The sequence below is a fragment of the Macaca nemestrina genome, chromosome 8, assembly GCF_043159975.1.
Source record: "Macaca nemestrina isolate mMacNem1 chromosome 8, mMacNem.hap1, whole genome shotgun sequence".
In the NCBI taxonomy this organism is placed as follows: domain Eukaryota; kingdom Metazoa; phylum Chordata; class Mammalia; order Primates; family Cercopithecidae; genus Macaca; species Macaca nemestrina.
In genome coordinates this window covers 51,203,137-51,218,565 of record NC_092132.1, presented here as the reverse complement: position 1 = coordinate 51,218,565, position 15,429 = coordinate 51,203,137, and the positions used below count along the sequence as shown (strand labels likewise).

General features: G+C 40.5%; 1 protein-coding gene across 4 annotated transcripts in view; it reads right to left on the bottom strand.

Moving 5' to 3' along the window:
• Positions 1-15,429, bottom strand: part of LOC105497246 (cadherin 17) — an 87,417-nt gene that overhangs the window by 49,581 nt on the left and 22,407 nt on the right. For all 4 annotated transcript variants that reach the window (XM_011768224.2, XM_071067997.1, XM_011768223.2 and 1 more), the window contains exons 2-3: positions 14,883-14,953; positions 9,422-9,520 (exon numbers count right to left, since the gene is read on the bottom strand). In XM_011768224.2, the coding sequence (XP_011766526.2) occupies positions 9,422-9,520; positions 14,883-14,933 (150 nt within the window). In that variant the 5' untranslated portion in view covers positions 14,934-14,953. The remainder of the gene's footprint in view (positions 1-9,421; positions 9,521-14,882; positions 14,954-15,429) is intronic.

Genomic DNA, 15,429 nt, shown 5'->3' with positions numbered 1-15,429 from the left:
AATATTTTTAAAAATCTATTTTAGATAGATTCAAAAACTAAAGGAAATCATCTCTAAAGAATTAAAGCTCAAAAACAATGTCTCATCAGATAAAGAATATTAAAAATAGAAATTTTTAAAATAGAAATTCTACAGTTGACAAGGATGATAACTGAAAGGAAAAATTCATAAGAGGGTGTTCAAAAGCAGATTTGAGCTAGCAGAAGGAAGAATTTGTAAACTTGAAAATAGATTAATAGAGATTACAGAAAGAAAAAAATGAATAAAAATGAATAGATTCCCATTTTTATTCATGTGGGAACACCATCAAGCAGACAAACACATACATAATAAAAGTTCCAGAAGGAAAGGAAAAAGGGGGAAGAAAGATTATTTGAAGACAGAATGACCCAAAACTTCACGAATTTAAGAAAAACATGAATCTATATATCCAACAATCACAATGAACGCCAAACAGAATAAATTCAAAGAAATCCAAACCTAGTCACATCATATACATTTGAAAGACAGAGAATCTTAAAAGTGCATAGACTCATCACATGCAAAGTGATAAAATTAACAGCTGATTTTCCATGGAGATCAAAAGGCAGTGGAATGACACATTCAAAGTGCGGAAAGAAAAAGAGTAACCAAGAAAGAATTGTAAATCCAACAAAACTATCCTTCAAGATGAGAATAGAATTAACCTATACTACTATCAGACGAAACATACTTTAAGACAAAATTTTCAGAGACAAAAAAGGATATTCTATACTGATATAAGGGTCAATCTATCAAGAAACCATAGCAATTATAAACATATATGATGCACCTATCAATGAACCTCAAAACACATGAAAGAAAAGCTGACAGAATGGAAAGGAAATTAAATAACTCAACAGTAATAATTGAAGATTTCAATACTTCACTTTAAATAATAGAATAGAAAATCAATAAGGAAACAGAAGACTTGAACAATACTGTAAACCAATTAGAAGCTAACAGACACCCAACACTCCACCCAACAAAAGCCAATCACATGGAACATTCTCCAGGATAGGTTATATGTTAGACCATAAGCAAGTCTCAATAAATTTAAAGGGATTGAAGTTATACAAAGTATTTGACACTTGAATAAAATTAAAAATAATATAAGGAAATTTGGGAAAATCACAAATATGTGGAAATAACAATATACTCTAAAAACCAAAGGTCAAAGAAGAAATCAAAAGGGAAATTAGAAAATACTTTGATATAAATGAAAACAAAAAGAAACACAGCATGCCAAATCTTATGGGATGCAGATAAAGCAGTACTTGGAGGAAATATATTGCTGTAAATGTTTATACTTAAAAAAGATGAAATCCCAAAATAACCTAATCTTCTACTTTAAAAAAACGAGAAAAAGAAGAATAGCAAAGCAAGCAGAAGAAAATAATAAAGATCAGAGTGGATATTAATGAAATGGAGAATATAAGAGCACAGGAGAAAAGTCAACAAAACCAGAGTTGATTATTTGAAAAGATCCACAAAAGTGAAAAATTTTTGGCTGGACTGACCAAGAAAAATGAGGTAAGGTGAAAATAACTAGAATCAGGAATATAACAGGACACACCACTACTAACCTTATAGAAATAGAAAGTATTAAAGAGAATATTGTGAGCAATTATTTTCCCACAAATTAGACAACCTAGATGAAATGGACAAATTTCTAGACAAAAACTACTAAAACTGATTCAAGAACACATAGAAAATCTGAATAGAACTATAACAAGAGACTGCATTAGTAATCAAAAACCTTCCACACACAAAAATGCCCAGAACCAGATGGCTTCCCTAGTGAATATGTACCTAATATGTAAAAAATATGTACCTAATATGTAAAGAAGAATTAACACCAAACCTTCAGAAATTCTTCCAAAACTAGAAGAGTAAGGAACACTTATTCAATTCATTCTATGAGGCCAATATCCTGATACCCAAACCAGAAAAAAGTCAATGCAAGAAAACTTCAGACCAGTATCTCTTTTGAATATAGACACAAAATTTTTCAATGAAATACTAGCAAACTGAATCCAGCAACATATGAAAAGTGTTATATATCATTACCAAGTGGAAATTATCCCAGAATACAAAGCTGGTTCAATATATGAGGGTTAATTAATGTAATACCCCATATTGACAGAATCAAGGAGAAAAACCACATATTTCAATAGAGGCAGAAAATCATTTGACAAAATCCATCATACTTTCATGATAAAAACACTCAACACACCAGGAATAGAAGGTGACTTCTCAGTCTAATAAAAGGACACCTAAGTAAGCCCCACAGCTAACACTGCACTTAATGGTGAAAGACTGAAAGCTTTCCCCATAAGATCAGAAACAAGACAAGGATACTCAATCTTGCCACTTCTATTTAACATTATACTAGAGATTGTAGCAAGGGAAATTAGGCAAGAACAAGAAATAAAAGGCATAAATATTGGACATAAAAAAGTAAAACTATCACTGTTCACAGATGCCATGATTTTATATAGAGAAAATTCTAAGGAACCTAAAAACACTGTTACAGCTAATAAACAAGTATTATAAGGTTTCACGATAAAAGGTCAATAAACAAAAATCAATCTTTCTATCCATTAGCAAAGAGCAACCCAAAAATGATTTTTTTTTTTTTTTTTGAGACGGAGTTTCGCTGTCGCCCAGGCTGGAGTGCAGTGGCGCTATCTCGGCTCATTGCAAGCTCCGCCTCCCGGGTTCACTCCATTCTCCTGCCTCAGCCTCCCGAGTACCTGGGACTACAGGTGCCCGCCACCATGCCCGGCTGACTTTTTGTATTTTTAGTAGAGTTGGGATTTCACCATATTAGCCAGGATGGTCTTGATCTCCTAACCTCGTGATCCGCCTGCCTAGGCCTCCCAAAGTGCTGGGATTAGAGGTGAGAGCCAGGGCGCCCAGTCCAAAAATGATATTTTAAAAATTCCATTTACAATCACAACAAAAAGAATAACATATCTCAGAATAAACTTAAGCAAAGAAATAGGAGGCTTATAAAATGGAAACTACAAAACTCTGTTGAAAGAAATTAAACAAGTTCTAAATAAATGGAAAGACACGTCATATTTACAGATTTAAAAATCTAATGCTGTTAAGATGGCAATACTTCCCAAGTTTATCTACTGATTCAATACAATCCCTATCAAAATTACAGCTGCCTTGTTTGTAGAATTTACAGGCTGATCCTAAAATTCATATGGAAATACAGGGGACTCAGAACAGCCAACAACAAAGTAGGAAGACTTAACATTCTCTAATTTCAAAATTAACTACAAAAGTATAGTTCCAGATAATGCAGTACTGGCATAAACATATATAGATCAATGGAATCAAAGTGGGAGTCCAGAAACAATTCAATTGATTTCTGACGAGGATGCTAAAATAATTCAGTGGGGGCAAGAATCATGTTTTCAATAAATGGTGCTAGAACAACTGGATATCCACATGCAAAAGAATGAAGTTGGACCCTTACCCCATACCATACACAAAACTAACTCAAAATGGATCAAAGACCTAAATAGAAAAACTAAAACTATAAAACTCTGAGAAGAAAGCATAGACATAAATCTTTACGACCCTGAATGAGGCAATGGTTTCTTACATATAACGTCAAAAGTACAAATAACAACAACAAAATAAATTGAACATCGAAATTCAAAGCATTTGTGCTTCAAAGGACACTACCAAGAAAGTGAAAAGATAACTTATAGAATGTAAGAAAATACTTGCAGCAAATCATATCTGATAAGGGAGAACTTGTATATGGAATATGTAAAGATTCTTACAACAATAAAAAGACGACCTGATTAAAAATAGGCAAAGGATTTGAATAGATATTTCTCCAAAGAAGATATATGAATAGTCAATTACCACATGAAAAGATACTCAACATCAGTCATTAGGGAAATATTAAAAAACCACAGAGAAATACCACTTCACAACCACTAGGATAGCTATTAAAAAAAAAAAAAAAAAAAAGACATAATAACAAGTGCTAAGGATATGGAGAAATAGGAACTCATACATTGCCGGTGAAAATGTAAAATGGTTCAGCTGCTTTGAAGAAGAGTTTGTGGTTTCTCAAAAGTTTAAACAGAATTAACTTTGACCCACCAGTCCCACTACTGAGTGTGTGTGCATCCAAGAGAATCGAAAACATGTACTCATAAAAAGTTGTACATGAACGAATAGCCATAGCAGCATTATTCATTATAGCCATAAATGGAAAAAAAAAAAAAAAAAACAAATGTCCATCAAGTGACACATGGATATCCAAAATGTGATATATCCATATGATGGAATATCACTCAGTCATAAAAAAGAATGGAGTTCTGGTACATGTTACCAACATGGATGAATGTTTAAAACACTACGGCACATAAAAGAAGTCACACATAAAAGGCCACATGTTGTAGGATTCCATTTACATGAAATGTCTAGAACAGGCAAATCTACAGAGACCAAGAGTAGATTAATGGTTGCCCGGGGCTGAGGGGAGTGGAGGCTGAAGAGTGACTGTTAATAGGCATAGGATTTCTTTGGAGGCTGATGGAAATGTTCTGGAATTAGATAGCAGTGATATTTGCACATCTTTTGAGATACTAAAAACTACTGAATTTTAGAGGCATGAATTTTTAGGGCTACATCTCATTAAAAATGAGAAAAAAAGACCTCTCTCAGATTTATATCCCACTGTCTGATGATCTGGAAGCCCCTGGTGAGTACAGAGCTGGCACTAGTTGAAAAATCCTCAGTGAAATAAGTCTATGGTGGTTCAGTTCATTTTATTTTTGAGGATATATTAATAACCCAAGAACCAACCTCATGGGGCAATGAGTGTTCCTCATGCCTCCGTAGGTCCAGGTGCTGGATGAGAGGATCTGTACACCTACCTCCTCCCCACCACTGAAACAAAGAGCTCCGAGCACATCTTACCAAGGCTGGGTTTACTGCATTCTTTCCACATACAAAGACGGAGAGAGCAGAATGTGCTTGACTAGAAGTCAGAAGACCTGTGTTCTATTGTTGGCTCTGCCATTAACTAACTTAAGCCTCAGTTTCCCCATTTTTAAAACAAGCGGTTGGTACCAAAAGTCTCCAGTGTCTTTTCTAGCGTGAAGCTTCTGTGATTCTAAAAAGAAAATCCCCTTCATCTTCTACTCACTACTCCGTCATCCCAACCCCACGCCCTAACCCAACATACACACACACACCCCTATAAAGAAGAAACATTCAAGCATGATAACCAGGCTATCATTTCCTGCCAAGAAGGGATAACTTTGCAGCATGGCTAACAGAAAAACAAAAAAAACGTGGAGCAGCCCAAGGAATGATTTTTGCTGGCTAGTATCCTCAGAGACTCTGGAATGATCCTACTGAACAGTTTCTAGGTCTGGATGTTTGTCAGTTGTAAAGCTTGTAAGTTGAAGGTTGCATCTATGTACAATCCTGATTCCCTTCAATGGAGTGTGGACCCGTGCTCACAGAACACCTACTCTATTTTGACCTTGAGTCTTTTCATACAGAAATCTCAGAAGTAGCCACAAACTTTGTTTCACAAATACGTTTTATTTAGCTTGTAATTAAAAAAAAAAAAAAACTATGCCAGTTTTTTTATATCAGTGAATTTTATATAAATATAAAATTTTATGGCTTTTCTAGAAAAATTATAAAATCTAGTACAGTAGTACCCAAATTCTAATTTGTGAAAATTGTCTGGAGCTAAATTGAGCCTATCCCCTTTTGACTTACTCTTAGTTTGCTACAGTCCCCAATCCTTCCTCTTGTCCCAAATACTAAAGACAAGTATCAGAAAACTTTTGATTTCATATTTGTGCAGTTGGATTTTTTTTTTAATCATATCTGTTTGTTGTTATTGTTGTTGTTTGGCTGCTGTTTTTCTTTTCTCCAGATGGCTTCATTTATCACTCAGCTAGCCCCTAAGGGCAGTTGAGATAACTCACCACAGACAGGCGTCTATGCCACACCCAAGCACTCAATTGGCACCTGCATGAGGAAGGCTCCCCAATCTGTATCTCCAGACCCATATTAACACTGTCTCTTAGACCTCTCCACCTGGCTGCCCCACAGATAACCTTAAAATCAACAAGCCTAAGGCCGGGCACAGTGGCTCAAGCCTGTAATCCCAGCACTTTAGGAGGCCGAAACGGGCGGATCACGAGGTCAGGAGATCGAGACCATCCTGGCTAACACGGTGAAACCCCGTCTCTACTAAAAAATACAAAAAACTAGCCAGGCGAGGTGGCGGGCGCCTGTAGTCCCAGCTACTCGGGAGGCTGAGGCAGGAGAATGGCGTAAACCCGGGAGGCGGAGCTTGCAGTGAGCTGAGATCCGGCCACTGCACCCCAGCCTGGGCGACAGAGCAATACTCCATCTCAAAAAAAAATAAAAAAATCAACAAGCCTAAAACTCATTCACTTTTCTCTAAATCTCTAAACTCTCTCTGTTTCTCACTCAGTGACACCACTAACTACCCAGTCGAGCAAGCCAGAGACCTAAGAGTTATCCTTCTTTCTGTTCCTTCACCTCCTGTGCTCATTCAGTAACATATAAACAACAGAAGTTTATCGCTCATAGTTCTGAAGGCTGACAAATCCAAGATCAAGGCACTAGCAGATTCAATGTCTGGTGAGGGCCCACTCCTCACAGATTGCACCTTCCATGTGTCCTTACATGGCAGAAGAGGCAAACAGGCTCCCCCAAGCCTCTTTTATAAGGGCACTAATCCTATTCATAGAGGCAGAGCCCTCATGATCTAATCACCTGCTAAAGACCGTAACTCTTCAGATTATTACATTGGAGATTAGGCTTCGACTTATGAACTTCGTGGGGACACCAACATTCAGACCTCTATAGTTACTCAAACCAGGCCTCCATCACTTCCCGTTGAACTATTGAAAATAGTTTTCTAAGATCCTTTTAACCTCAAGGCTCACCGCCTTTCAGCTTACACTCAGAGTGATCACACAGTAAGTTTCTACAGCACAAATCTAGTTATGCTTTTCCTTATTGAAGCACTCCAGCAGCACCCTGCAGCCTGCTATAGGACGAAGGGCCAGTCCAGCCCATGCTGACCTCAGCAGGCATGCAGACCTTTGACTGCATCCTGTCTCCCACCCTAGACTCTGGCCCACAGGCCAGCTGTCATTGTCTTGACAAGTGCACACCCCCAGGCTTTTTCCCATCCTGTACTCAGTACCTGCTTCCTGACTGTGAGCGCCTGCTCATCTTTGAATACTCTGTTTAGGGGTCAATGAAACCTCTTCTGTTCACTCACTACCATCTTCACTTGAAACTGATCATTCTTAGATTTTAAGTGTTCTCACCACAAAAAAAGAGATAAGTGAGATAATGCATATGTTAATTAGCTTGATTTAGTCATTTCTCTATATACTTCAAAACACGTTGTACACAATATATGCAATTTTGTCAATTAAAAAATAAACATAAATAAAAATCAGTCACTCTTTCTTCACTTACCCTCTGCCCCTTCCACATCCCACCAACCTCCCATGAGAACCTTCAGTGCATGTGTCTGTTTCCTTGTTAGTTTTCTCTTACTAGCTGGTAAGCTCACTGGGGCAGGGATGGAGTCGGGGTCATCCCATATCCCCAGTACCCAGCAGAGCACCTGGTATATACAGTAGTCACTCCGTACATGATTAATAAAAGAAAGTCTGTGAGTGAAAGTAAGTAACTCAACTGTGTGTGAGCCCCTGCCAGAGTCTCCTAGCCAGTTCCCTGAATCTTCTCTTTCCTCCTCTAGTTTGTAGCCAGAGTGACATTTTCTCAATGGAGTCTTGATTCAGATCCATTGCTTTTGAGAAAAACTCAAGATCCTTAGGAGTCAGCGTCCTCCCTGTCTCTGTGGCCTCCTCTCCCACCTGCTCCCCCTGGCTCCATCCTCCCTAGCTGCATGGCCTTCTGCCAGTCCTTGGTATGTCCCCTGCCCTCTCCTGGCAGAGGGCAGCCATCCGTGCTGGGCCTTTTCTAAGCTCTCTTCCCTCCGTTCCTCACCAAGTTAATTCCTCTCAACACATTCACTGCTTCCTCAGGCCCTGACTTCCCTGACTGGAGAGGCGGAGGCCACTTATAACATCCTACCTCACCGGGCTGCATAGACATGCAAGCATGCCCCTGCCAGCTCTTACTCAGGGGCCCTTTGCCCTAAGCTGGTACCAGTGAAAGAAAGGGGAGGAGAGACAGCTTTCAGCCTCTCCTCTGTGGAGGGGAAATGTCCAGCTCAATACAGTTGTCCCTTGGCATCGGTGGGAGATCATTCCTGGACCCATGCAGATACCAAAATCCACAGATGCTGAAGACCCTTATTTAAAGTGGTGTATTATGGTCATGGAACCTACGTGCATTCTCCCACGTACATTAACCATCTCTAGATTATTTATAATACCCAATACAATGTAAATGCTATATAGATGATTGTTATACTGTATTTTTACATTTGTATTATTTTTATTGTTTTTCCCAAGTATTTTGGATTCTCTGTTGGTTGAATTTGCTGATGCATGAACCCACAGATACAGAGGGCCGTCTGTAAATTTTTGGCAGTTAATGGAGGGCACTTGCCTTAGAAGGTAGCTCAGCAACCTCTGCCACTTCCCTGGTTCATGGGATGGGGAGGGGTCACTGGCACCCCCCAAGAGATTCATCAGCATCCTCCAATCACTTCAGGGCCAAGTGACTTTCTCGGGGGACGTGTGGTAAATACAGTAGTGTTTTCCCCTTCTCCACTACATTTCCAGGATTATTTCTGTGTCTTTAATAGCACTTCAGATGGGACTTAGGTCCCTTCCCTTACTCCCACCTGCAGACTACCACTCCATCTGATACTGTTCATGGTTATCTAACTAAACAAAACATCCACCTCCCAGCACACCTTGGCAATGGCCCAGGTGGGGGCTCAGAGAAGGTGGTGAGGAAAAGGCAGGCCTCTGGCCAGAAAGCTCATTCTAGCACTGAGTCCAGAGAAGCCGTATCTTCCAGTACTTGAAGCAGCAAGCTCACTGATCAGACAGCCTCGAGAGTGAATGGTCATTCCCCTCTCCAGAGACAGGCTTCCTTACTACTCTAGGGGAGAGGCAGAGTCTGCAGGCACCAAACTCCCTGTGGAGGGCTGGGAGCACTCGTCCCAGAGATGATTGAGGAAGTCCAAATAGAATGTCGGTACAATTCTTATGATACTGAGGCCACTCATCTCTCTGTTTAACTTAGCTTCTGAAACCATTCTTGATAATGAGAATGCCATGCCTTTATTTTATTTCCTGCTGTACAATAGATAAGGGAGTAAAAGTCCACCAAGAGAGCATACAAAATCAAGAGGACAGTGATCAAGAGTAGCTTTTACCTGGAATATAATTTGACTCGGTTCTTGGCCTTCATAAATAGAAAATGTCATGGGTTTCAGAGGTCCACTAAACTTCCCCTCTTGGCCATATCCAGTTGCCTGTTAAAAAAGAGAAAATTAGCATCTTGTATGAATATGTCTGTGTCACTTGTGATTTTATTAGGGTTTCCAGCACCAATATATGAAACATAGGATTCTATCATGGCCGAAATCTGATCAAAACAGAAAAGAGTATAATAGCTGTTGAAGCTCTACCACGTCAAAGTAGCTTGTTACAAACCTTTGCGTTGCTTTTCTTAAACATCTGAGAAGAATGTGACATGACAAGAATCACTCTATGAGAAGAATGTTAACATCCCCATATTACAAATGAAGCTTAAAAAGGTTAACACAGCACACATGCTCAGGCCTAACTGAACTAGAGCCTATGGCCTTCCACAATCCCACACTGTCTTCTAAATTCTGTATGTTTTTACTCCAGCTTCATAAAACACCTCCCTCCACTCTTTTTATTTTATAAGGACATTTATAGCAGATGGCCAGCACTCTAGAGTTTTGAATTTATAAGGGGGAGGAAGAAAATATAGATGTATTTAGTACAAAGTTTGCTTGGCACAGATTGAGTTTTAGCCAAATTTGAATCTGAATTTGAATGATAACTTTAAGCAAAGCTTACTATTTTAACATTTGATTAGCTCTTTACATTCATTTAGAAAAAAACAGTAAAAGCACAAAATGTTTACTTTAAGCAGTAGCCCCACAATGGTTCTAAAATCCAAAGACCCTAAACCTAAAAGCTAAGCAGGCTCTGCAGACACCCAAGTCAACACTGGAGGAGGAGTGAGTGTGGCTGGGATGGTAAGAAGAGTGACGCACACTTGCTAAGTTAGTACAGGTGGAGCTCTGTCCTAAGCACATTTAATCCTGACAACAACCGTCTGGGAGGAAGTTACTATTGTTACCCTTGTTTTACAGGTGATGACACTAAGACCCAAAGAGGTTAAACTATTTGCCCAGGTAGTGGCTGGAAGCAAGATTTGAACCTGCAACTCTGGGACCGGCCCTCTCAGCCTCTACGCACCAGCACCCACCAGAGCAGGTGAAATAGCCAAGACAACCTGGAGGGAAAGCTGGCGGGCTGCACTGAAGATGTGCATGAGAGTGTGACTCCCACCATTCCCAGTCTCAGAACATGGGGAGCATCACTGTAGCCCTCACCACAACAGCACCTGTGAGGGCAGATGGAGTGGGTGCCGACAGGAAGGGACAGCCAGTTATGCACCCATGTTGGGGCACCCTCTAGGACCAGGGATTTAGTGTCACATCCCCATGCTGGCCTTCTCTCCTTCCTGGGCAGGTCTTTGGGTCTCCCATTTGTGGTGGAAATCAGGGGTGAAATAGATTGAAATCAGAAGCATGATGTGGCAAGTCAATGGTTTTTGGAGCTAGACCATAAAAATAAAAGAGTAAAAAGTCTTCTCACTCCCTGAACTGGGTATGCAGGACAGATTTCCAGGTGCCACTAGGTTGGGGGAAAACCATTTTCTTTCCAGTTATTTAGGGAAAGCAAGCACATGCTTGCCAAGGAAACTGCTCCCTGCTGAGAGTACCCAAAAGCCATCAATATGCCAGTGATCAGAGAAAGGTCTTTGCTGGATCCTTCAGTTTGGGGAATCTTGACTAAGTTGGGTGCTGGATGTCTGGCAAAAGAGCAATAATGAATGAGAATACAGGGGCTTTGAAGTGTGGTCTGTTCTCAGAGTTGTGGTAGGGCCTTAGATTTGCTGCCCCTGGGCCACTGCCAAACCCTCTCCCTTGCTGCCTCCCACCACAGAGGCTGCTAAACCAAGTGTTCCCTTTCACAGGCTCACTTGCTACTAGGAAGGTGGCCAAGTGGCCCAGTTCTGGTTCATGAAATGAGAGGGGAAGTCCATTGGGGGTGGTCAAGCTTCCATTTTCCTGATTTTAAAAAAAGGATAGTTGTGGCTTCCATTGCCCTTTCCTGTGGCTCTTACTGAGACAATGGACCTTGTGTCTGCAGTTGGGGCAGCCATGATGAACCCTGAGAGGACAAACCAGCTCAAATAATGGTGTAGCAAAGAGAAAGTAGCCCAAGTCTCTGCAACATCATGGAATTGCTAAACCTGCCCTGGATTGCCTACTTCAGACTTCTTGTTATCTGAGGAAAATAAACCCCTAATTATTTAAAATGCTCTAAAATCAAATAAGTCAAATTTCCTGTTACTTGCAAGGAAATGCCTTTTTTTTTTTTTTTTTTTTTTGAGACAGAGTTTTGCTTTTTTTGCCCAGGCTGGAGTATGGTTGCATGATCTCGGTTCCCTGCAGGTTCAAGTGATTCTCCTGCCTCAGCCTCCCGAGTAGCTGGGATTACAGGAGCCCATCACCATGCCTGGCTAATTTTTTATATTTTTAGTAGATATGGGGTTTCACCATGTTGGCCAGGCTGATCTCGAACTCCTGACCTTGTGATCTGCCCGCCTCAGCCTCCCAAAGTGCTGGGATTACAGGCATGAGCTACCATGCCTGGCCAAGAAAATGCATTCTTAACTCACAAAGTAATTTTGCCAGACTTCTAGCCCATCTCCTCCTTTCTAAGATTATCTTCCTTTGGGAGCTCTTCTTCCCTTTCACTCCTTTTCCACATTTTTTCCTGTTCCTTCAACTCCTCTAGAAAGTAGGGCATGAGAACTGGGTGGTGTGCAAGACAGATGCCCAGGTACCACCAGGGTTGGTTAAGTGAGGTCAGTGCTTTCTGTGGAGCTGCTGCTTAGCAACCAACTCTCTTCATCAGCTTTGCACTCATGTCAGCAAGCAGTCAGTCTTTCAGTTAGTCACACCAGTGAAAACTACATTAGCCGCACTTTTCCAACAAGAACAAGCTGACTCACCCATCAGAAAATGAGAATCAAGTCTTGGTTCCAGGGTTCAAAGTTGTGTGCTCGTAAAAGGGCAACAAATCTCTCTTCCTACCAATTAACATGGCTATTGGGGCTATAAAGATTTCAAAGTGCATGTGCACACTGTGAATCATCAAGCCGCATTCTCCAGAAGTGGGAAGGACAGTGTGGTGGAAACTTGTGAAAGGACAAGACGGCGGTTTTATGCAGAAGTTGGAGGTAATAGCATTTTCCGTCTTGCACAAAGAAGCGAAAGAAAGAGAATGGAACTGCCATCTTAAAGTCATTTTTAGCATCTTTTATGTGGCAGTAATGAGACTAGATCACCACATAACACCATTTCTTCTGACAAATCCTTTCAAGAAAGTATCTCCAGAGAAGTCCAACAGTAGAGGCAAAGCATTCAGAGATAGAGCTACCTCCAGACTGGAGCCAGAGCCATTGGACCACCAAGCCCCAACTCTTAACCACATTGTTACACTGCCTTCCAGGCCAAAGGACATGTGCAATTGCCAGGTTCACCTACCTGGTAGCTCCATCAGGAGCTCAGTGCAGTGACTATGTAGTTTTGTACCAAACTCATCTTCCTTCTGGAAGTCCCAGGCATAACTCCAAAACAGATGGCTCTGCCTTGGTTTCCTCCGATTCCCTAGTCAGTACCGTTTCCCAAACCCTGGATCACTTATTCACTCTCTCTTTGGTGCCCCTGAAGTACATCCATGCTATGTTTGTGTTTCCAACCCTCTGAAAAATCTATCTCTTGGAAAAGAAAAGATCTACTCACAGTCTGAAGTAAATTAGTGCCTCTGTTGAATAAAGCCCTATGCAGAAGACAAGATTCTTCAAGCAAATTTCCAGTCTTCATAGAAGAGGTGTTTGAAGGAGGTAGGAGAGAGAAGTGGCTCCCTGTCAATACCCCTGAAATCCCACTCCCTGACTTCACCCAGAGACAGCTGTGCTTGTGGCTCTCACCTGGGCAAGACACTGCTACCAGCAGTGGTTGGGCAGTATTTTCACTCTAGATAGAAATCCCACTGGGGTAAGAGTAGAGAAGGAAACCTTATTTTCACCTTTCATCCAGGAATAAAAATGCATGTTCCCGTCTCAGACAAGAAGCAAATGAGACCTAATAATTTGATATTATTATTAAATAATTTAGCAGTGTGCTCAGTGCTGAATCTGCAAAGATGGTAAAAACACAGTCCATTCTTCATGGAGGTCAGGGTCCATATGGACGTAGACACGACACTTAAAATGCTGTAGTAATTATAGTAGCTAATGTTTATTGTGTGTTTAACTGCCAGTCACTGATCCAAGAGCTTTGTAAATGCAGTATCTCATTGAATTGCCACAAAACCCCATAAGACAAGTACTATTATTAGATCCATTTCACAGGGCAGAAAACTGAGGTTCGAATCTTAGGTAACTCACCAAATCCCTATCACTGGTAGTGGAGGCACCGAGTTTGAAACCATGTCTGACTTTACCACTACCCTGGGATAACATAGGTGACAAAGGGCATTTGAGGGGGTGGGATGAGGAGAGAGGTCAAGGGGGGATGTTTGATCCAGCCCTTCCACAGTCCTGGGGACAGGCTTCGAGCCTGCAGGCTGTGAGGACTCAGGCCTCTCATAAAATTTGAACTGAAGATTTCCCCCAGGAGGAAGGCTCTGATAGTTTTCAAGTTTCATTCCATTTCACGCTGTCACTATGTGAGCTCTAGGGTATTTTTTGGGACTTGCAATTTGATGTATTATTTATGGATCCCAGAAGAAAGGAAATAAGGTTTGAGGTATGAGGATCTAGAAAATTCCTTCTTTAAAAAAAAAAAAAAAAGCAAATGCTTCCCCTAAATCTTATAATCTTGTTTCATAATACAGCAATTTTGGGGGCAACATTTATGAACCTCAGGAGTCACGCAGATTTAAAAAAAAAAGGCACCTACTGTTTACCCCAAGGTCAAGGGTGAAGACTCCCCAGTTCCTATTCAGCTCCAAGCTCTAGAAGCCTGTCAGTCAATAGGGTTAACCCAACAAATGGTTAAACACAACCAGAAAATTCCAAACCATTGATGAAAAGAAAAGTATACAGCAGAACAGGCCTGAAAATATAGAGCAGAGCAGGGCTGAAAATGGAGAAAATGCTTTTCTTGATGTTTTGGTGGTAAGTTTTCATGCACAAAGTTTAAAAAAGAAAGTCAAGATTAAGGGACACAGACTAATTCATGTATCAGTGCAGTGTCATTCCAGATTCCCTGAGCTATACATAGACAGATTTGTTTTCAACATTACCCATAACTGGTATTGGCTTTTAAGAGCTGGAAAGAAAATGCATCCCCTAGTTGAGGGCAGACATGTGATTTGTAGCCATTTCATCAAAAATATCACAGTGGAAAAAGCTATGTTTCCATTCTATACAACAACTTAATTTTGATAGGTCATCTTTTTTTAAGTAATAATAGCCATTCTTTCCCTGGTGTGGGGTAGAAAGATAGCAGCAAATATTCTAGTAAATAAATACAGAAGAACACCCTCTTCTCTTACCAAATAAAGCATAAGAAGACACAGGGAGTGAAGATGGGCCTGAAGTATCATAGTTTTCTTTATTCAAATTCCTGTGAAGAAACCAGAAATAAAAATGGTTAGCTACCAATCTGTTAAAATCATGTCTTTCCCATCAGTAATAATCAATGGATGATATCCAGTTACAAACCTAGTAAAATGGTATCCCAAAAGGCCAGCCTCTCCAGTGTATGGAGCAGCCCAGTCTTCCAGAAACTTCATATACATAATCCATAGCAATATGCAAGCCAACATCTCAAAACATGCTCACAGTAATTCCATTTTTCTCTAACTGCTTTGCTCTGTTATGATCTTCTTCATTTCAGTGTCTTAAATGATAGGCAATTAGTGTTTGTTTTGGTTTTTGGTTTTTTTTTTTTTTGGAACGGAGTCTCACTTTGTCATCCAGGCTGGAGTGCAATGGTGCAGTCTCATCTGACTGCAACCTCCACCTCCTGGGTTCGAGCAATTCTCCCACCTTAGCCTCCCAAGTAGCTGGGATTACAAGTGCACATCACCATGCCTGGCT